Raw genomic sequence first — 22390 nt, 5'->3', positions numbered from 1 at the left:
TTCATTACTAATCTCACAATATGGCATATTGAAAAAAAAAAACAACACAAAAGATAGTTTACTCTTGGAAGTGAGTTTTTACGAACAATTTTCTCAAGAGCTACTCGAGGGATGTTCATCTATCTATTAAAATGCTACAATAGCAGTACAAGCGCCTGAGTATTTTTTGTAATAGTAAAGGGTTAGGGAATTCTTTATTCATTATTTGTTGTCATGGGGATAATATTCCTAACCCTAGCTATTAGAGGGTTACGCCCTCTCTTTGGCACAGGTTTTATTACACATTAGTTTTATTGCATTGGTTAATGGACTATGTGCAATTGTGAAATGAAAAGGTTGAAAGAAATATGTAAACATGAAATCGTGTAGAAAAACATTAAATATGAGTGCAGAAAAAAATGTATATATATATATATATATATATATATATATATATATATATATATATATATATATATATATATATATACAATAAACATATATAACTTATAAAAATGGTGCAAGTAGAAACACTTTTTTTAGTATGACTAGAGAAAAGAGTGTATAAATATAGAGTTGTGTTTTTAGGAATAAATATAATGCAGATGAAAGATGAAGTGCAGTGCATGCACGCCACAATCACAGACGCAGTGTTAAGAAGAAAAATTCAGATTAGTTCTGTCTCGGGGCGGCTCGAGACTGATGGTGACATGGGGAAATCCCAGTGTTAGTGGTGAAACTATACATGGTGCAAAGATGAAAACAAATGAGGAAGATGATCTGGTATATGATAAATTTGGAAGATATCGCGCTCGTCGGCGGTAGAATGCTCAGTATTGAGATACAACGTAAGAAGGACATTTGATGGTGTGTGTAAGTACCCATACGGGGGGGCAGTTTCAGCATCAGCCTGTAAAGTATGAAGAAAAAACGGGTGTGAGACTGTCAGACGAGAGAGTATGTATTTCAAACGGATATCTGCGAGATGTTGCGGCAGTTGAGGAAAATCGATATGCTCATAAGTGAGAAAGTTGAGATATGACAGCCTTATGCGATAAAGAATATTTTTAGTCTGCTTTTAGTATTCAAAAAGTCCCGAGTCCCCTAAAAAAGTCATGTTATTCTCCCCTGGAACAACTTGCTAGCTACACCAATGTTATAAAATTTGATCTTTGAATAGTAGTTGATAGTGTGTGCTTATCCTCTAACTGAACACCCGAAAATGTCCTCTCTTAACTTGGAGAATAAGAAGCTATTTTGAATAGTACCGCAAATGTCCTAGTACCACAAATGTCGATACTCGAAGTACCGCAAATGTCGATACCGCAAGTGTTGTGTTTTCCAAAATTCTTGACAAACCAATCGAATGTTGAAGTGAACTGAAAGAACATGTGGAAACTGAATCGGATTATTTGAACAACGATATTACCAGTGATAAAATATGGACATTCCAATACGACTCAGACACGAAGCGTCAGAGTGCCCAATGACACACCCCGGTGTCCCCAAAACAGAAGAAGGGAAAGATGAGCAAATTCAAATTGAAGACAATGTTGATTGTCATTTTCGATGCTAAGGGTGAGATTCACAAATAATTTCTATCTCAAGGGCAGATCCACACCGCTGCCTACTTCGTGGGTGTTCTTGTGAAATTGCGGGAATTGCAATTTCGTCACTACTGGTATGCGAAAAGCCATAGCCACTACTTGGCTGCTGTATCACGACAATGTGCCCAGCCACACGTCTCTGCGCATCCATGAGTTCCTAGCTTAGTATAACGTAGCAAGGCTGCCGCAGTCACCCTAAAGTCCCGACCTGGCTCTGGCACTTTTCTTTTTCAAGACGTTTCGCCAAAGTACTCAGACCAGTGGCGTGATTACAATGGAGCAAGTGGAGCAGCTGCTCCAGGGCGCACAGAAAAAGGGCGCAAGGGCGAAACAAAAAGAATACGGAAAACTGTTCCTTGTGCAAAGAATGTCTGAAAACATATCAGAAGGTACGCTATGACTATTAGCAGTTGGCAACAGTTGGCTGTACTGTAGTGCTCCATAATACGTATTTATCTTCGCCCTTCTGGAGGCGGTATTGAGGAAAGCCATGTTGTTCAACACAAGAGGATCCAGGATTATCATAAACTGGAAACGCAAACATTATCTCCAGTGAGTGGAGAACGCACTCAGAATATTCCTTATGAGAGAAATTTTAAAACTTTTTTTCCCACAGCCTTTCAACAAGCGCTTTATTAGAGACTATTTAATTTAAATATTTTACTCCTCATGGAGGGGCGGGCGACTCCCGTGCCCCCTTTCTGGATCCCCACTGGGCGATACCCGGACAATCGACACTGCAAGGTTTGTCTAGCTAGCTACCTAGTGAAAGTTTTGCATAATGAGTCATTGCAATCAGCGCGCCGCACCCCCTCCGAGGTTCCACCCCCCACCCGGGAATAAAACGAAAGTTGTTCCTGTTTGAAACATAGTTGACACTTATAAAACTATCCTGTACTCAGGGCCGGCCTTAGGTGGTGCGGGGCCCGATTGAGAACATTTTGTGGGGCTCCAGGTTTACAACTAGGTCTGTAGAATCAATATATATTGCGCTCTTCCTGCTGCTCTAGTGATTAGCGCCTGCGCCTGTAGTGTGCATAGTCTTGAGCCCAATACCCGGTGGAAGGGCACAGGAAATTTAATTTCATAATCATCCTTTTTCATTAATCATCCATCTCCTAAGAACAAATCCTGAGACGTCAAATAATAATAAAAATAATAATTTCATTTCCAAAGTTTATTAGAGATTTTGCACTTACAATGGGTGGCAATCAAAATGTGCGCTTAAGTAGTGCGTGAAGGTTAATAGACTAAACATATATAAGGTGCTTTTCAATATAAAATTATATATACGTAAATCTACAACTAGCAATAGTATATTAGTATATGATATCTGAAAAGGGCATAGTCATATCATAAATATTCCAGTTTATCTGCGGAACATCCTGTATGTTTACTTATAAACTTGATTAAGAACAATGATTAACGACAAAGACAGTTTCGAAGCATTTTCCCGTTTCTAAGTTTTGGAGTCCTAACAGTAATCTCTCATCGTGGACGGGTTCCATTTCACTTTTCACCGTTTTTCCACCTTTAGAATTTTCTGGTGAAGACGCTCACCCTATTCATTGCTTAAAGCAGCTAATTTTTCATAGAAATAACTCAAATTTAAATGCAGACAGTGGATTAATTTTAAAATACATATTTCACGTTTCACCCTTGTGCATCGCAATTTTTCAAGATTCTGTACCAGTATTTCATAGTTTTCTTCTCTTGCAAGTAAACTTATCGATGTCGAAATCTAGTTTCCTGACCAAACTTGGCAAAGAAGTGTGGAATATAAGAAACGAGCGTAAGCAAAATTTAAAGTTCTTCCGTCCATAAAGACGGCCGCAGTGGCCAAAACCTCATTGATCAGAATAAGCCATAACAATGTGTTTCAAGTTTGAAAATTTCACTTTATTTATAAAACGGGCAAAGAGATGAAATCAAAAACACATCAACCGACACCGGGAGGAAGTGTGCATCTATTTGAGGGTAATCTTATCATGGCCACCATCTTCAAGTCGGCCATCTTGTATCACGCTCGCCTTTTTTAAAATAGGAAGGGGATCGTGTAATATATCAAATTGGGCTAGAATTTTACGAGAAATACACTCTATGTTTCCATAAGTTTTTTATATGAAAGGCATCAAGAAATGCACATTGATATGAATTCGTTGGTTCAAAGGTTTCTTAATATCTGTTTTTTCAAAAAAAAAAGAATTCAAGTCAGGAAAACCTAATGTACGCTAGTGAGAACATCGTAGGGAGCTATTTATATAAGATATAACAGTTTGAAATCGTTGCAGACAAAATAAAATGATGGTGGGACAAACACAAACCTTAAGCAACTGACGGGAGATAGATGAAATATCTTCCATTTGATTATTCGAGTTAGATGACAAATTTTCATAAGTAACCACCTATTCAGTACACACTAGTATACATTCAGTTTTTGTGACTTTACTTTTTTTAAAAAATAAATAAATACATGAGAGTTTTCGCAGGAGAGGGCATGAAGTTTGTCCTCTGGTTTTGTATTTTTATACAGCTATAATAGAAGAAAGTTATGCAAAGGATTCGCACTGAGGCTGATTTATTTAATATCATCTCGGTATTTAGGGTAGTAACACATTACATAATCACTGATCAGTAAGAACGCCAGGAACTTTTACTTAGTGGAGTGTTCGAAATATAAGAGGGTGTGCACCCAGAATAATGATATAAAATTTTACACAAACTCAAAGAAAACAACATTCTTACACCCAGGGGTGTGTGTAAGGAAATTTGGGATAGTATTAGGTATGTTGGGGATTTGCAGAATACTCCCTGGACATGAAATCTATTTTTACGACATAAGTTGTAAACGTAAAAAATAATCAGGAAACTACTGCAGCATTAAATTCAGAAGATGTAAACGTAAAAAATAAATAAATAAACAAATAAATAAACTACTGCAGCATTAAATTCAGAAGATATTTGTTTATGCCCGGAAGCTTAATACAAACTATTCATTTACTTGTTAGGGAGAGGCCATACCCTCACTCCTGGAGTCCATGGATGTGCCTGTATTGCAATATGTTGCTGTGTGTACTTGACAACTGAGAGTAGCTGAGCCATCTTAACGGTACTATAGCTACTTGGCCGTTCAGAATTTCACAACCTGGTTTTATTACAAGTATAAACTCTTTAGTCAGTAGAGAAGAGGCTGTGTATCATGTGTCAGAGTTGATAACTATGTGTTTTGGTAGGTGGTGGGTCGGAGCGGGTCGGTGGGTGGTGGGTCCGAGTGGGTCATGGAGGGTGTGATTCAGAGTGGGACATGATGGGCTGTGAACCAGAGTGGGTCACGGTTGGTGGAGTTACATGCTGCGTCATGGTAGGAGGTGGGTCAAGTTTTTAATGACTCACGTCATCAGTGCCTCAGATAGTTCAGTGTTCGAGGTCCCGTCTTCAATTCCCGGTGGGAGATCCTTTGAAATTGTGTATGTTCTCGATGAATCTGTGTTCGTGTCCCTGTTGTTCAAGGTTTCTGGAAATAATTGTAAAACGAGTACTACTAAGTATAATAAGGACAAGCTATGAAGATACTTTCGGTGAATCAGAAAAGAAAGTAGTCTGAGGCACTATATGTTTACTTTTTTTAAATTTAAATTTGAAGTCTCTCGACTATAGTATTTTATCATGACAGAAATCAGTGTGTTTCGTCGTTATCGTAAACGTGTGCAATTTGCTTCATAAACGAGTGTTTTTTTTACTCTTACTTATCTGAGCAGTCTTAGCGTAGTGGTGAGCACTCGTTTCGTAATTCAAGGGCCCGGGTTCGATTCTCGCTGCCGTAAGTTGTTTTTATCAACTACAATATTCATACCTCTGATGTGTAATAAAATGAAAAATATTCAATTTCTTTCGTTCTTACAAGTTACGGCTTTCTTCACAGTGGAAATACTAGCAAAATGACGTCACATGTCTATCTACAACCTTGATTCCTACTCTGTGAAAACGTAACGTCTTTAGCAAACAATTCATGAATACGATCCACTTAGTCTACTTACAAGGAGTCATGCTTAGGGCCTAGTATGAGTCATAAATGAGTCTGAAACGATATTGTTTCCGAGCAATTATTCCGAACGTCTTCCACTATTACTCCTACTGCTAGAAATAATAATATTTTCGTTCACCATTTCCAACACGTTCCATATATCCATTCTACCAAAATTCGTAAATAGGAACTATTCCTTTTTATATTAGTCTTTTATCCAAAGAAAGCGTGTTACTATGTATCGTGGTGAAGACAAATACTACTTAGTTTCTGTTTAAGCATCCGAAGTTTCGATATTAATATTGCCCAGGAGCTGACACCTTTCTTCTCCCTTCTCGTTTCCTCTCGGAGACTAATCCCTCGACTGTCTCCTTTAGCTTAACTGGCGTAACTGAAGGACGTAAAACTCAAAGATTTCATTTACTAATCCCTCGAAAGTATCTCTTATCCTTTTTTCTTTTCCTATTAACTTCAGTATGCTTATATACATTGCAATAAGAGGTAATATTAAGGTTTTAAATTTTCATTATTATTATTATTATTATTATTATTATTATTATTATTATTATTATTATTATTATTATTATTATTAATAATAATAATAATAATAATAATAATAATAATAATAATAATAATAATAATAATAATAATAATAACGGTATTAACATTTTAAAAGTTGCACTATAATTAGGCAAAACTTACAGATAAGTCGGATTGCGGGAGGGTGTCTAGACCTCCAGAACACACCTCTGCAACAACCAACATTTTAAACCAAAGCGTTCCACTAAAGTTTCATATAGAAAGTATTCTACTGTACGTTTTGAGGAAGATAAGTATAATAAAAATGACATAATATCACTGAACAGTAAAGCATTGATTCATTGATTGGTTCATTGATTTTGAGTTTTACGTCCCGTTCAGCAGTGAGGCTATATGAGGCGTGGACCTACTGATTAACGTAGAATCCGAACCACATGAGCTCCCGCCGGAAATCGAACCCGGGTCTCCCGCGCCAAAGGCGCGTACGCTTAGCCACGAAGGAGCTCCTGAACAGTAAAGCATATAGTAAACTAACTTTTAGAATGTGCAGAAGTAATTATAAAAGTTTTGCTACAAAAATGCCTACACAGACCATAGTAAATTCAATGAGCTCCGAAATACATAGTAACAAAAGAGCGTATAAGATTCAGTCTACAAAGCAATGGTTACTTTAAGAATTGACATACACTATTTCGAGAATCGAGATGAAACGAGTAATGTTCACGATACTTTTCGTCTCGTCTTGATTTCCATCTCCAAAGCGAGACGATAATCTAAGTTAGTCTTGTCCCGTCCTGAATGTAAAATGTTATGTCTCGTCTCAATTTTGTTTGTTTTGATTCATAAACGAGATGAGAAATTCCTCTTCTCGTGAGGAACACCTAAAAAAACGAAATATTCTTGCCAAATATTACATTTCTGGTTGTAATGTTATGCCCTGAGCGACAATAAGCTCCTAACTTTTAATCTTCTATGGGATTATTGTTATAATAATAATAATAATAATAATAATAATAATAATAATAATAATAATAATAATAATAATAATAATTATTATTATTATTATTATTATTATTATTATTATTCGCGAAGATTTATAGTTCAAGTATTGAAACATCCGAGTATTCAAATATCAGAAGAAAATAAAACATGTGTCATCGCCGATCAATCGCCACCAAAAATTCTATTATATATATATATATATATATATATATATATATATATATATATATATATATAAAGTACTGATTGTTCGTGGATTCGATTCGATTCGACTACCTTCAGATTACTTGACGAGCGCCTTGGCCACTTAACCACGATTATTACGCAGCAATTGATTTGTCTTTAGTTTGTTTACGAGTATAATACACGCACCATATTTGATTCAAAATAAAGGAGTTTTGTATTTTGTTTTTTAAAAACTCTGTAATGTTGATAATTTAGTGAATACAGTGATATAATACACTCCGAGTCCTCAATTGCATATTCCTGTGTTTTGCTAATCAATCTATTAACAAGCTACTGTTTTGAGTGAACAGAAAATGTTTTTTATTTAGGCGAGTCTGAAGAAGTAACTCTTTAGGTGAGTGGTTAGCATTGTAATTTCGTAATCCGGCAATCCGTTCCGATCCTCGCCTTCGCCGTTTATCTTTTTTAAGATGTTTCATTTACAAGGCTGAGCTCCAGTTGGATGCTGCTAAATGAAAGATAATTTCTAGTGGAGAAATTCATTGATGATGTAATACTGAAAATAAAGGAAGGAAAATGAATAGAGAAAACGAGTTACAGAGTTAAATCTATTAATGCTCCTATATTTGATATTATCCGTTGATTTCGTGCAATTTTAAGTTGTTGTTTATTGACACTATATTCTCCCCTTTTTTCTTTGTGTGTCAATGTGTAAAATATCACAAATATTATACAAATCATGAACCCTCAGTTGTATTTGCAAGCTAACGGGAAATAAGCCTACTTTAATACGGATAAGTTCTCCAACTCGTTTGAGTGTTATCGAATTTTGCATTTTAAATATTTACAAATAAATTACTGCATAACAATATTTATCATTTTCGAAAGTCATTTAGCGAATAATGAAATCAACTATTTCTTCTTTCGAAGTAGTATTACGTATGAATTAGTAGCGCCGGAACCTAAGACCTCAGACCCAGTTAGATCCTCAACATTTTCATTGGGGGTTGGGTTCTTCCTTGCAAATGATCCATCCATACTTTTAATTGATTTGCAGGTAGGACTATTGTTAATAGCTTCAAAACTCAGCGCAAAGCTTTGAGTTAGTTAAAAAAAAAACCTACCATATATACCGCACAATCTATCCGTATATTATTTGATACACTCATATGTATGGTTATTTGAACTAAATAAACTTGTTTATATAATCCTTATTTGAGTTAATTATAAGATTAACCAAGTCCCCAACTGTTATCTTCTCATTAGCGCTTCTGATATCCGTATATTTTCTCAAGTGTCTGTGTATAGTTTTACCTGTGTATCATACAAACAAGAAGTACTGTGAGTACAAGCATCCAAATAATCCCTTTTGTCATTTCGTGAGCCAGCGTTTCGCTCCACTTCTGCACGAAAACACTCTTTACGATTTGTGCTTTTAACAGTTGGGGGCAACTTCACGCTGCTGTGCTAGTTACTACCAGGCGTAATTAATCTTGGAGCAGGCGTTAGTTGGGTTGCCTGTCTCACGGATTTCGTACCTCAAGAATTTCTGTGCCCCTCTGTACACTGGATAAAATGGGCTTCAATCCTGCTTTACACTGGATAAAGCTGCAAACTATGGTTTAGCCCCTCCCTTCATCCGCCACTATATATATATATATATATATATATATATATATATATATATATATATATATATATAAATTCACACTCTCTTAAGTAATGATCGAAAGAAACACATTTGAAACAGCAAACTATTCTTCATTCCAGAAGACTATTTTGAAATCATAGCAGTAGTGCTCACTGCTAGCAAAGCATTATCTTTTAAAAAGAAGACAATAAAACTGTAAAGTCACTAAAAAGTATTTGCTAACACGCAAGAAAAAATCTGGTATTTTAAGGTAAGAAAAATGCGTTGTACCATTCGCGAGACGGAACTCTGACAATTGTGAGTCACGAAATTGCACACAGGAGAAAGGTAGCACGAGTCAACACGCTTCCATTCCACATAGAAAAACGTGTCTATGGGAATGAAGGGGAGAGGCCAACAGCAAAAGAATTTCTGAACAGGATTCACGGATATTTTTTTTATGTATATAAAATCAATTTCTTGTTCAAGTACAGTGCATTCCTTGAAATGCTTGTCTTCCCTCGGGTGCTGATATATTTATCACGGACTCTTATTGCAATCAACCTTTCTACTCATAGTGTAAAGGTTTAATTTGAAAAGAACTGATTTTTAACTGTCTATTGCTGTCTTTCTTCATGCTGTCAAGCTTCAAACTCACTATGCTAAAATATAAAATACTAATTAATTGATTGACTAATTATACTTTACATTCTTGGGTAACAACAGGTCATGAGGAATGGAACATATTAAAGTGAAGTCCGATTCGTTGATCGCATTTATACCTTGAGAAGTAGTACTCCTAATGAGTCGAGATGCTCAACGACAGGAAACGATTAAAGTAAGACTATGAGGGAGTTCTAATAACAAGTGAAAGAATCAGTCGAAATGTTTGTCAAAGTACTATACAGACATTCATTTAGTATCGTAAATTGAGGATTGTAAAGAAGTTCTCAACTCCAACGACTAAGTTTGGAATTACAAAATTAAGATTTTTGGTGTCAAACAAATACGTTACTATCGTGCACATTATATGTTAGTGTATATTTCTTCGTATTAGTGGCCTATTGTCTGATTATACGTGAAAACAGTAATTCATAGAAAAAACCCATAATAGAGTCTACTGTACTTGGAAACAATTGCTACTTTTTTCAGGAAATTTTACAAATTCTATTTATAGTGTTCTTACTCATGCAAGGCATCTTGGATTCGAATTCCGAAATCATTTCTTTTAAACATGTCGGTCCCAGCGTCCCCCACAGGGGACATAAAATATGACAAAATTATTATTTCTTTACAACTTTAAAATCAGATTGGCAACATTGAAAACTGTTTACAGGGGATAATCATAGATGGATCATCCCCTGTAAACAGTTCTCAATGTGTCCAGTCTGATTTTAAAGATGTAAAGAAATAATAATTTCGTAATATTTTATGTCCCTTGCGGAGGAAGACGGGACCGACATGGTTAATGATAGAGTATAAAGACAGTGAATAAATGGAATACATAGAGTGAAAATAAGTGTTCGTGAAATGGTGACTGCTTTATTCAGTACATAATGTGTACTCTCTATTAGTTTCTGGATCACAGATTATGAAACGCTGTTGGAAAACTATTTACCAAGGAACCTTATATCAGACAGTAGTTTAAATTGTGAGTAGTTCGTTTGTTCGGAGTGTAACGTAAGTTTTCAGAAACAAGAATAAATGAAAAGTACATCTACAACTTAACATATGGTTAAAACTATATGTACTCTCATTAGTAGTTCGACCAAGGTCTTCGAAATCAAATGTAAACATAAAAGTATGAGATGATAAAATAGTAGTGATAAAAGCTACAAGGAAATGATGTGTTCAGTATGTGTATTTCGATATACTCTGTACTCAGTTTTGAACTAAATAAACCTTTAAGACCCTATTATATTTAGGGAATAAACTGGAAAGTATCAAATTCGAATTTACTACGTTCCGTTTTCCTCTATAGCTCGTGTAGCTAGAAATGAAGTCGGAGAGATTTTGCACTCTCTCAGAAATCAGAGCTAAAATAATTACTAATGGAAGTCTTAGGGAATGCTCTTTTTGTGTAGACTGCTGACCACGTTGTGCACTGCCCTAGAAGATAATTCAACAGTAGTTTCATGTTAACGATTTATCACATCCAAATTTTGTAACAATTTTACGACTTGTTCAAGAGGTCCATGTGTAAGCAAGGACATTGATTAATAGATATGCTCGTTGGACCCATGTTAGATTAGTGACAATTTTTAATATGCTTTCTAATATTTACGTGTAGTTCTCTATTCGACGTGCATATACTGTACACATGGGAAAGAAAGTATTGAACAGTTGGCAAATTTTCTTTTGTCAATAACTCGGGAACAAATTAATTAATTTCAATCTTTTTGTTGCTATCCTTAGAACACAGTCACCAAAGTCGGTACTCTAATAGGTTATTTTTTGTTGAGTTATTAGGAAAAGAAATTTTGTCAACTGAAGAATACTTTCTTTCGTGACTGTATAAATGTATGAAAATATGTTGCGATATCTCCAGTTACCTCGGGAACCTTGATCAATATGGGTGTCTTCTGTAAGGCTATTCAGAGTAGGGGCACGACTAAGGAAGGAATGAAAGTGACTATGTTTGTGACTTAACCCTTTGGGGATCCTGGCTTTTTGGGCTATTTTTTAGACTTTCAGTCAAGCAGCTACTGTATCGTCACTATTTATCCTAGGATCATCGTTCATACCTCATTCTCTTCAGAATAGAGCTGGCTTTCAAATGATATCACTTGCGTGCTCATACCATATACCAGAAGCTGGAAAGAAAATGTCAAAGTAAAAATTTCGGAGGGAAAATTTTTTTCTCGAACTTTGGCCCCCCTGGACCCTCCCTGTGTGATCGTAGCCATCTAAAAAAAATCTGAGAAATAGTACTTAGTATACTGAATGTGTGGGCCAAATTTCAAGTTTCTATCTTGAATAGTAAGGGCGGGAGAATTTTTATCAAAAATTCCCACAGTGCCCCAAAGTACCATAAAACACTATGATCTCAGGGAAAAAAATTCCTGAGACATCCCTAATTACCCTAGGACTATAATCCGCCAATCATTCTCTTCAGAATAGAACTGTCTTTCAGGCGGTACCATTCATATGTCTCCATCATGTATCTAAGGCGGGAAATTCCTGACAAAAGGGATTTTTGGGTGCAAAATTTCCCTTTTTTCAACTTTTGCCCCTCTGGACCCCCCTGTTTTTACGCAGAAATCGGAAAAAAACTTCTGGTAAATATTACTCGGTGGACTGAATGTTTGTGCAAAATTTCAATCTTCTACGTGAAAAAATAGGCCTGCCAGAGAAAATTTCCCTACTTTGCCCTACTTTTACCCTATACAGAAGTATATTTGGATAAAAATTCACTGAGACGGCCCTAATTACCCTAGAATAATAATTCGACCGTCGTTCTCTTCAGAATGGAATGGCCTTTCAGACGGTATGACTCACGTGGTCCTATCATGTTTTTTTGGCGGGAAAATGACGAAAAACGGGATTTTTGGGGTAAAAAATCCCTATTTTTACCACTTTGCCCCTCTGGTTCCCCCCTGTTTTAGCACTGACATCGGAACAAAAAATCTGGTAAATAGTACTCTGTGGACTGAATGTTTGTGCAAAATTTCAGTCTTCTACGTTCAAAAATAAGCCCGCCAAAAAATATATATACCGACAATGCCCTATATTTCCTTATATAGAAGTAAATTTTTCAAAAAATCCCTGAGACGTTACTAATTACCCTAGAATAATAATTCGACCGTCATTCTCTTTAGAATAGAATGGCCTTTCAGACGGTATGACTCACGTGGTCCTATCTTGTATGTGAGGCGGGAAAATGACGAGAAACGGGATTTTGGGGGTTAAAAAATCCCTATTTTTACCCTTTTCCCCTCTGGTTCCCCCCCTGTTTTGGCACTGACATCGGAACAAAAAATCTGGTATATACTACTCGGTGGACTAAATGTTTGTGCAAAATTTCATTCTTCTACGTAGAAAAATAAGCCCGCCAAAAAATATTGAACATAGGCTTAGAAAATGGGAAAATAAATTTTTGACTTATGACGTCATCACCTCCTATGTCTGGACGCAGGACGGTCTGGAATCATACGTAATGTCTTCTACAAGGCCTCTGGACTTGGAAAACAAAAAAAAAACCGGACGAAAAAGCTCAAATAGAAGAGAAATAACGCAATGTACCATGAAAAGTGCATATGGTACAAATTGTACCATAGGATCCCCAAAGGGTTAACAACTTTTTAACCACCCTACCGATCTCGATCAAATTTCCAACACACATGAGGTTAGAGCCTGGAATGGATTTTATCATTTCACTTTCACCGTGCAACTTAGGGGAGAGGAAGGGGGAAATATATATAAGGATCGAAAATGACCGATATTAGTATCGAATCCATAGTTTTCCGAGTCGCTTAGACGAACAGTGACACCTCCGATGCCACAAAATGACACATACTGTCCCCGTGCGAAGAACGGGCATTCTGCTACCACACACACACACACACACACACACATATATATATATATATATATATATATATATATATATATATATATATATATATATATATATATATATATATATATATATAGGAGAGACCGGGGCATTCACGAACACTTAAGCTTTGATTATAAATGACTCTTTCGTTTTTGAAGATAAAATTATGACTTTTTTGTGTATAGAAAGCTTGGAGTTTTTCCTGTTTACTAAAGTGCAGGAAAGTCAAAATTAACATTTTCAACAAATCAGTGAGATGTTTTTAAAAATGTGCTTATGTTCGGGATTGCTACAGTGGTCGGGGTAATCCTGAACATACTGTTTACTTTAAATTTTCCTTTCCAAAACAAGCGAAATGTATTAAAATACATTAAAAATATATCGTAATTTAATATTTAAATATTTAATAAGAATTATAATTACAGACATAACTAATAAATATAGAAAATAATAAATAAAGCGAATGCTGGTCCAGTTCAGAGAAGATTTATCCATAATTCGTACTTTGTACAGATATATATTGTTAAATTTTATCGTGGCACTCCAGCGACTAAAGAAAATATGTCCATTTCCTAATATTTAATGACTCTTGGGGTAGATATAACTCATATATTATGTTACTGAAGAATTTACAATATTCATGTCAGCATGGAGGCTTGAAATACATATTACATTTACAATATACGCGCCTACGTCACACCAGAAGAAACCTCAGCTTGTTAGAAGCAGTGTTTTTATTAAAGTCTTTTTGTAAACCCCATACGAAATGTTATTATGAAGTAGTTTTCCAATGTGGTTTATGAATTTCCTTTTTCATTGTGAAACTACGATTACAATAGTCCAACGTTATAATCAAAAGAGATAGATTTATCACTTTCTGTTTCAACAGAAGGATAAAAGGGAGATGAAATTTGCTCGTGAGATGCTGAATCTAAATAATAATAATAATAATAAGTTTGTCGTTATTTAATCTATTCAGTTTCTTTTTCTGTGGCAGGGGCTACGCCTAAGGCGTTACCCTCCTTTTTCTATTCTACTGAGTTCTTTATTTTTATACACACATACATACATACATACATATATATATATATATATATATATATATATATATATATATATATATATATATATATATATATATATATATATATATATATATATATAAAGATCTAGGTATGTGTGTATGTTCCACAATAACTCTGAAATGTATGGTGTTATTTCAATCAAACTTGCTACACGTATGATTTGCAATGTGAGAAAAGCTACTATGGGGTAAGACGTTCCCAGGTTTACATAGTTTTCGAGATGGGGAAGACGGTGATCCGTTTGTAATTACTTTTGGAATATAGTATCTGTGTGAAATTGGGTTTTTTATAATGCCACTTTTATTAAAGTTTTTGTGTTTTATTGGAGTAGGGTGTGTCAAAATTTATACCAAAAGTAGAGTATTTCATGGATTATTATCATTACACTTTCATTGAAATGCGTATCCTGAGGGGAAAGGGGATTGAAATACACCTGGTTACCCCATACAAAGAACGGATATTTCAGCTAGTATAATATATAATAAAACATTCTTCACTATCTTTTAGTTTTTGTTCTAGTACCTTCGACGTATGAACGGACAACGGACATAGTCGTTTCATAAGACTTTCAATACTTATGTATAGTATAGTTTAGAATTTCAAAAAATTACCATAACCTTTATGAAATTACTAGAAAGTTAAATATGGAATATTTAACTACCAGATGGTATTACATATGAAATGAAAGTAACAGTTTAAACACATGTATTCTTAACACTTAAAGAAAAGAGAGAGAGAGAGAGATACAAGTAATTTCTGAAAAAGTTCTTGATGATTTCCGGATTAACGGTCCACTTTGAGTCTCATTTTAGTTGATCCCACATCTACCTAAAATCACTATTCTTCATTTATGCTCAGGAGCGACGTACAAGAACATGTATTCTATAAGCTTGGGCCACTTAAGACTTAGCAACATTCATTCTACGAAATCTCAAGTATGGTTCTTTTATAATATGTGACGTGCCCTGTGAACAATTATAATTCTATAATACCCTATTATAGACCTATTTTTCTGTTTTTGGATTAAAATGTTTTTCTCCTGATTTTATTACTGATGTTTGTAAGTAGAAATATACCTAGTCGGCAAGTTTTAGAAAAGTGGCTCAAAATTGAGTTTATCGTTAGAAGAGGACAGATCTGAATGTAAAGATTTGAATTTATAGATAACCAGTTTTAATCTTTTCTAAGTGTGACTGACAAAGATAGTAGGAGCTCTTGAAATATTTCAAGACGTACATTACGGAAGTATATTACAAGTGAGTAATTGTTTCATTTTAACAAAATGTGTCACATGCATTCCATATTATATAGCAAATAAAAGGTTGGATACAAGTTAAAATATGGGAGGATGAAAAATAAATTAGCTAGGAAAGTATGGTGTTTGTATTCGAAAGTGTATACAAATAGGAATTAGCCGTCGATGGAAGCATTTCAAACTATGCGTGCATGAGGCTACAGTACAGAAGTAAAGTCATAACTACTAACAAAAGCAAATCTATATACTACAGCTAATTCGCTTATCTGGGACGGAGAAGAATATTTCAAATTAATCTACTCTAGCAAAGAAAGTAATTAGTCGTAATTTTGAAGGAGATATTGATGTAATTATTCACTTTGACACAACATTTTCGTGTCTACAAATCTGTAGCAAAACACGTATTAGTCGAATATACAGAATGCTTTTCTACATTTTAAATAAAGATTCTATTTATAAAATTTGTTGGGTAAATATCGGAATATCCTGTATAATGATTCAAACAATAAAAAAAATGCAAATGAAGGCACTAACTTACAAAATTTAAGAATCACAGTTTTTGTCAGCGGCAGTAAACCATGAATTCAAGAATTTTAATTATGTAACAAGCAACAACAAAAGATTTGAGTTACTTTCACTAAAGTAACAAAGGAAAGTAAGTGTATCATGTACCAAGAAAATGGAAACATTAACGTTGGAGCTCGTAATTGCATATCTACATAACAATGTTTCTGTGAAACCAAAAGCATATTGCATCCTGTGTAAACGAAAAATGTAAAAGTAACAAAATTATTCTTATAACATGGAAGCTGATGCAACAAGCACTTTTAACCTACTCGCATGATACTAGAGTTACATACAATAACTTAACGATTCCACTAAAACGCTCTTGCTTTTATGTGCTTAACAAAGGTACAAGCGTAACAAGATTGCGAGCGGTTCGTGCAGAAAGTGGACTGAGGCTAAGATGTAAAGAAATAAAGAAGTTTCAGTTGAATGGTTAGAAGATTACTGTTTCAAATTATCTTAAATCTTGCTACAAATGATCAGAAGAATAGTACGCTACCCTGAATACACATTGTTATTTGAATAGTCACTTAATGAGGGCAAACATGTAATAGGCTATAAGACTTTAACACTGAACATAGGAATTCTACTCCTATTCCTAATCAAATGCTATTTACTAGTACAACATACTCCAAAAATCTTTAAGTTTTACGTCCCATGGTTATGCCGGTTAGGCTAAAGGAGACGGTGATGATGAGAGATAAGTGAAATGGTGGAATGAAGAAACTGGGAGAACTCCGGGAAAACCCCCGAGCACGGTGTTTGTCCACCACAAAGTCAATACGGTACGAACTGGGATCGAATCAGGGACCCCAATCAACGCTCTACCACTGAGCCACCGCGTCCCCACAACATACTCCAGTTCAGTCATATGCTAGTACGCACTTCAAATCAGAAAATATATTTATTTGAAACATTAAACTATTTTCTCTATCACAATTCAAAATTTACCAAATACCACATTTGATTTTATGAATATTAATAATTATGTTGGTGCTTTTAAGTGCCCTACACTATTCCTTAACTAGTAAACGTTTACTTTGAAACAAAATTTGCAGCATACGATTCATTTCAATGCCTCAAATATAGTTTGATGTTCAGTCTATGAATTAAAACCCTAAAGACCCAATTTCTTAAAAAAAAAAAAAAAAAAAAAGAAACATTCTTCAATATTTAAATGTACGGAAGAGCTTTGGACTTTAATAAAGATCTCAAAACAGGCAAATTGCAATTTCGTTTTCTATGAGTTAATTTAATGTAGGGATAAAATAGATTAAGAAATGTGGTGACCTGGTTTTTAATTTGAGGCTGTTTGGTGTGGTTACCCAACAATTTCTCGTATTCTTCAAAGCAATAATTGCAATAAATAAATAGTTAAATAAACTTAAATACAACTTTAAAGGATCTAGTAGCTACTTCAAGTATTGGAAACAAAGTGCTAAAGGTACTTGTTGCTTTAAATGATTTTTCATGAGAGTCCAGCCTGAAATAAACATAATAATTTCTATCGCTCTAAAATTTGGCAAATTATGTTGTAAACAAAAAAATGGCATACATACATACATACATACATACATATGCAGGCCTACATATTTTTAAAAATAAACCATAATTTAACACGAAATCATAATAAAACAAAAACCGACGCATTTGAATACTTTGTCGCTATTGTACTCAAGAAACTTTTAACATACATTACACTATTATTTACAAATGAATATATTTACCTCTCAACCATATTGGGTTTCTTGTCCCACAATGATCAGGTGGCGGACACCCGATTGGAATTGTAGTTCCCGCAGGACTTTGGAATCTGTACCATCCTGGATGTAATCTATGATCACACAAAGGAGCTACTCCAGATTCCAATGGTTGATTGAAGCTTCTTCGAGTCTGATCCAACAACACTACATGGTTTTCTTTCAGACACGGGTCCGTCGCTGTGTACCTGTGGAGACACAAAGAATATAATAATAATAATAATAATAATAATAATAATAATAATAATAATAATAATAATAATAATAATAATAATAATAATAATAATAATAATAATAATATGATTATCTTCTACTTGGCTGAATCATTTGAGTGTCATATAAATCATCATAACTATAATACTTAATTGATTACATATATAATTTATAACGTATATAATGCTATAATAAATATTTATTTAAAAATAGGGTAGCTAGCACGTGCGCCTTTTGTTCACGTGGTTGCAGTTTTAATTCACGGTGGGAGATCAGAAAAGAAGTAGTCAGAATCATTTGCTTCGTTAATCATTCGCCTTCTTTAGCACAGAGAGCATAACCGTTGGACGTTAAACTAAAACAAATAATTTATTTTTCATTCACACTTTGGAAGTCTCTTCAACAGTAATAACGGAAGTAAAATAGACGGAGCAATGCACATGCAACGCATCTTAGTATCGAATACTACGATCATGAAATAATGTATTTCGAATGAACAGGGACAAGGTTACAAAGAATTTGAAACTATAACATTTCGTAACGATATATTGTTTTTTGCGAAGAAATGCACTGCGTACTTTGTAAAACGAATGATCGCATGTATGGCTCGTGATGAACGTGAAACCTGGATCAAATTGATACAATAACATTAAAAATATTCCTATTGAATTCTCTGCTGCACAACCATGGATTTTAGTACAGCTTTCAATGGTTGCCGGTACACCCGACAAAGCATTTTAAAGACTTCTGCTCCATTGGAATAAGCTTACTCTTGCGGTCCTAGCTTCCTCGAAACGAACCGACGATACTTAATAACCAGAAAATATAACAATGAGAATTGAATCAGAATAGTCTTAACAACAGTTTTAGCTATTCAGTGACAACTCAGGTATTTTGTAACGGTTTATCAGCGATTCCATAGATAATAACCAATGAAATAGCAACGACTTTATTCCATTAACGAGGAGAATGAAAATAATTTCTACAAACTTCGACAACCTTCAGTGTTTATATGAAATGTGATCAATGATAGTTATTTAACCGGCACATACACAAACGTAGAAGAGTTTCATAACATTCATACATATTACCAAAACAGTTATGAACCTTTAAACCCTACTCTATATTTCCAATAGCAAAGGGCTTATCCGGTTTCAATGATGTAAAGAGACTTTGGGGAAAATGCCTGAAGTTCAGCTTAAATGTAGAAGAGACCATGCAAATTCTATATTCAGAAAACAAATTGTCGTAAAATGGATGGAACATACTGAAAAACAGCACGGAACAATAACATTAATGTCAATGGAAAATCAATGAAAAATAAATAATTCACCCACTTATCTCAAAATCCAAAACAGGGAGACTGATACAATTCATCTTAAATGAAGATGAGGCTTCATAGGTTTATATTCCAAAAACAAATTGTTCTAAAATGGATGGAACATAGTGAAAAAAACACGAAACATTAACATTAATGTCAATGGAAAAATCAATGAAAAATAAATAATTCACCCACTTATCTCAAAATCCAAAACAGGGAGACTGATACAATTCATCTTAAATGAAGATGAAAAAAAATGAAATGAAATCTTTAAGTTTAACGTCCCACGCTTATGCCGGTTAAGCTAAAGGAGACGGTGATAATAAGTGAAATGGTGGAATGAAGAAAGTGGGAGGAAACGGGAGAACCCCGAGAAAACCCACGCACACGGTGTTTGTCCTTCATAAAGTTCACTTGGCGGGTTCTGGGATCGAACCCGGGATCCCAAGCACCAGAAGTGAACGCTCTACCAGTGAGCCACCGCGGCCCCATTAAATGAAGATGAGGCTTCATAGATTTATATTCCAGAAACAAATTGTTCTAAAATGAATGGAACATAGTGAAAAAACACGAAACATTAACATTAATGTCAATGGAAAAATCAATGAAAAATAAATAATTCACCCACTTATCTCAAAATCCAAAACAGGGAGACTGATACAATTCATCTTAAATGAAGATGAGGCTTCATAGATTTATATTCCAAAAACAAATTGTTCTAAGAAGGATGGAACATAGTGAAAAAACACGAAACATTAACATTAATGTCAATGGAAAAATCTATGAAAAATAAATAATTCACCACGTATCTCAAAATCCAAATCAGGGAGACTGATACAATTCATCTTAAATGAAGATGAGGCTTCGTAGATTCTATATTCCAAAAACAAATTGTCCTAAAATGGATGGAACATAGTGAAAAAACACGAAACATTAACATTAATGTCAATGGAAAAATCTATGAAAAATAAATAATTCACCACTTATCTCAAAATCCAAATCAGGGAGACTGATACAATTCATCTTAAATGAAGATGAGGCTTCGTAGATTCTATATTCCAAAAACAAATTGTCCTAAAATGGATGGAACATAGTCAAAAAGAAAAACACACAACATTAATATTACTGTCAATGTAAAATCAATGGAAAACAAGTACTTCCTCCACTTAGCTCAAAAACCTAAAGAGGAAGATAGACCAAAATTAGACTAAATATAGAACATACTAAGCAGATTCAACATTCAAGGAAGAAATTGTCCTAAAATGCGTTGAACATAGTCAAAAAATCACGAAACATGGAAAAATCAAGTCAATGGAAAATCTGTGAAAAAATTAAGACGTCCACATATCATAAAAACTGTAATAAGGAGATGCTAATAGAAAACTCATTGCAAAGACACAGTGAAGAGTTTAGAAATGATGTATAGCACGTGGTAAATATGAATACAACATTGTCAAAAGTCAAGTTGTTCGAGTAAAATCAATAACAATGATAAAGTATATGTATCTTCTTCGAATTACCCAGGGCGCCCCACGCGGAGGTTAGCTGTTTGAAATATCTCACATCTTGAGTCAGAATCTCCAGAATCGATTTAGCACTTAACGTGACTTTTAACCTGATCACGTTACACAGTCTGGTGCTTATGGAAAAACTGGATAGGCCCTTTGTTCAAGTTAATCAAGCTCTAATTATAAACAATAAAATAACGGAAATGTTCTTAAGTAATCTAACTGTTACTCTGAATTTAACTTTAATAAACAATCGTCTGCCCTTCCCTTCATTTTATACCACTCCTGATATTGTACTGAACACAAATGACTAAATTTACGAAGGAAGTTGTAAATTTTCTTCTGTAAAACTAATCTACTCCATTTGATTAGATGCACGAGCGTACAAGTATTTGATTCAATATATTGACCTAGCCTCAGGTGTTACTTTTCAGCATACTCTCTTGTATTTGATGAGATTAGCGCTTCATTGCTGTCAAACTTAAGTACTAAGTTTTAATTTAGAATTGTATTCTATAACCACTTAACTTGCAGGACTACATTTTCAAAGAAGACCTGAAGGGCAGGCCAAAGGAAAAGTGTCTAAATTTATATTCAGTTTGACTGACACTAATCTGAGAAAAGTGCAAATAACTCGTTTAGATAATATCTTGGTTAAAGCTGTTTTGATAATAACCACACCTAATTACACCATTTGTGAGGAAATTTAAGGAAGATTGATTAAACAAATGCTGGAAAGTGACGTTTTGCGTAACGGAAGTTCCAAGAAAAAAATCATAAACAATTGAATATCTGTCTTCAAACATTCATATCTTCAAACATTACTCTCTAATAAGTACATTTTGTATGATTTAGACAAGACACTTTAAGATATTAAAACATGTCCCAAAATAAATATATTTTATAAAGTTTCCGAATTAACAGGGAAAGAAAATTTACTACGAAATTTGTATAACCCTAAATATCTGTTATATATTTGTTAGACACGAAAAAGCCTTCCGCAAAATAGGCTAGATGTTCAAATTCTTAAAATATGGCTTTGGAAATCACATTTGTAAGTCTCGGACTGGAATTATTTCTTCACATTATGCACAAAATGATATTAAACAAATTGTATCCTGTTATTTTATGAAATTTAGTCGTGTCATACGCTCC

The 22390-nt window shown here is 34.4% G+C and overlaps 1 protein-coding gene across 1 annotated transcript in view; it reads right to left on the bottom strand.

The window, feature by feature from the left end:
* Window positions 1–22390, bottom strand: part of LOC145688445 (von Willebrand factor D and EGF domain-containing protein-like) — a 613451-nt gene that overhangs the window by 324122 nt on the left and 266939 nt on the right. Inside the window, exon 3 of the mRNA XM_081762680.1 lies at window positions 18161–18381. Coding sequence (XP_081618806.1) covers window positions 18161–18381 — 221 coding nt within the window. The remainder of the gene's footprint in view (window positions 1–18160; window positions 18382–22390) is intronic.

Source organism: Thermobia domestica, chromosome 6 (assembly GCF_964235325.1).
Source record: "Thermobia domestica chromosome 6, izTheDome1.hap1.1, whole genome shotgun sequence".
NCBI lineage: Eukaryota > Metazoa > Arthropoda > Insecta > Zygentoma > Lepismatidae > Thermobia > Thermobia domestica.
The sequence above is the reverse complement of the archived record's forward strand: the minus strand, read 5'-3'. Positions and strand labels throughout refer to the sequence as shown.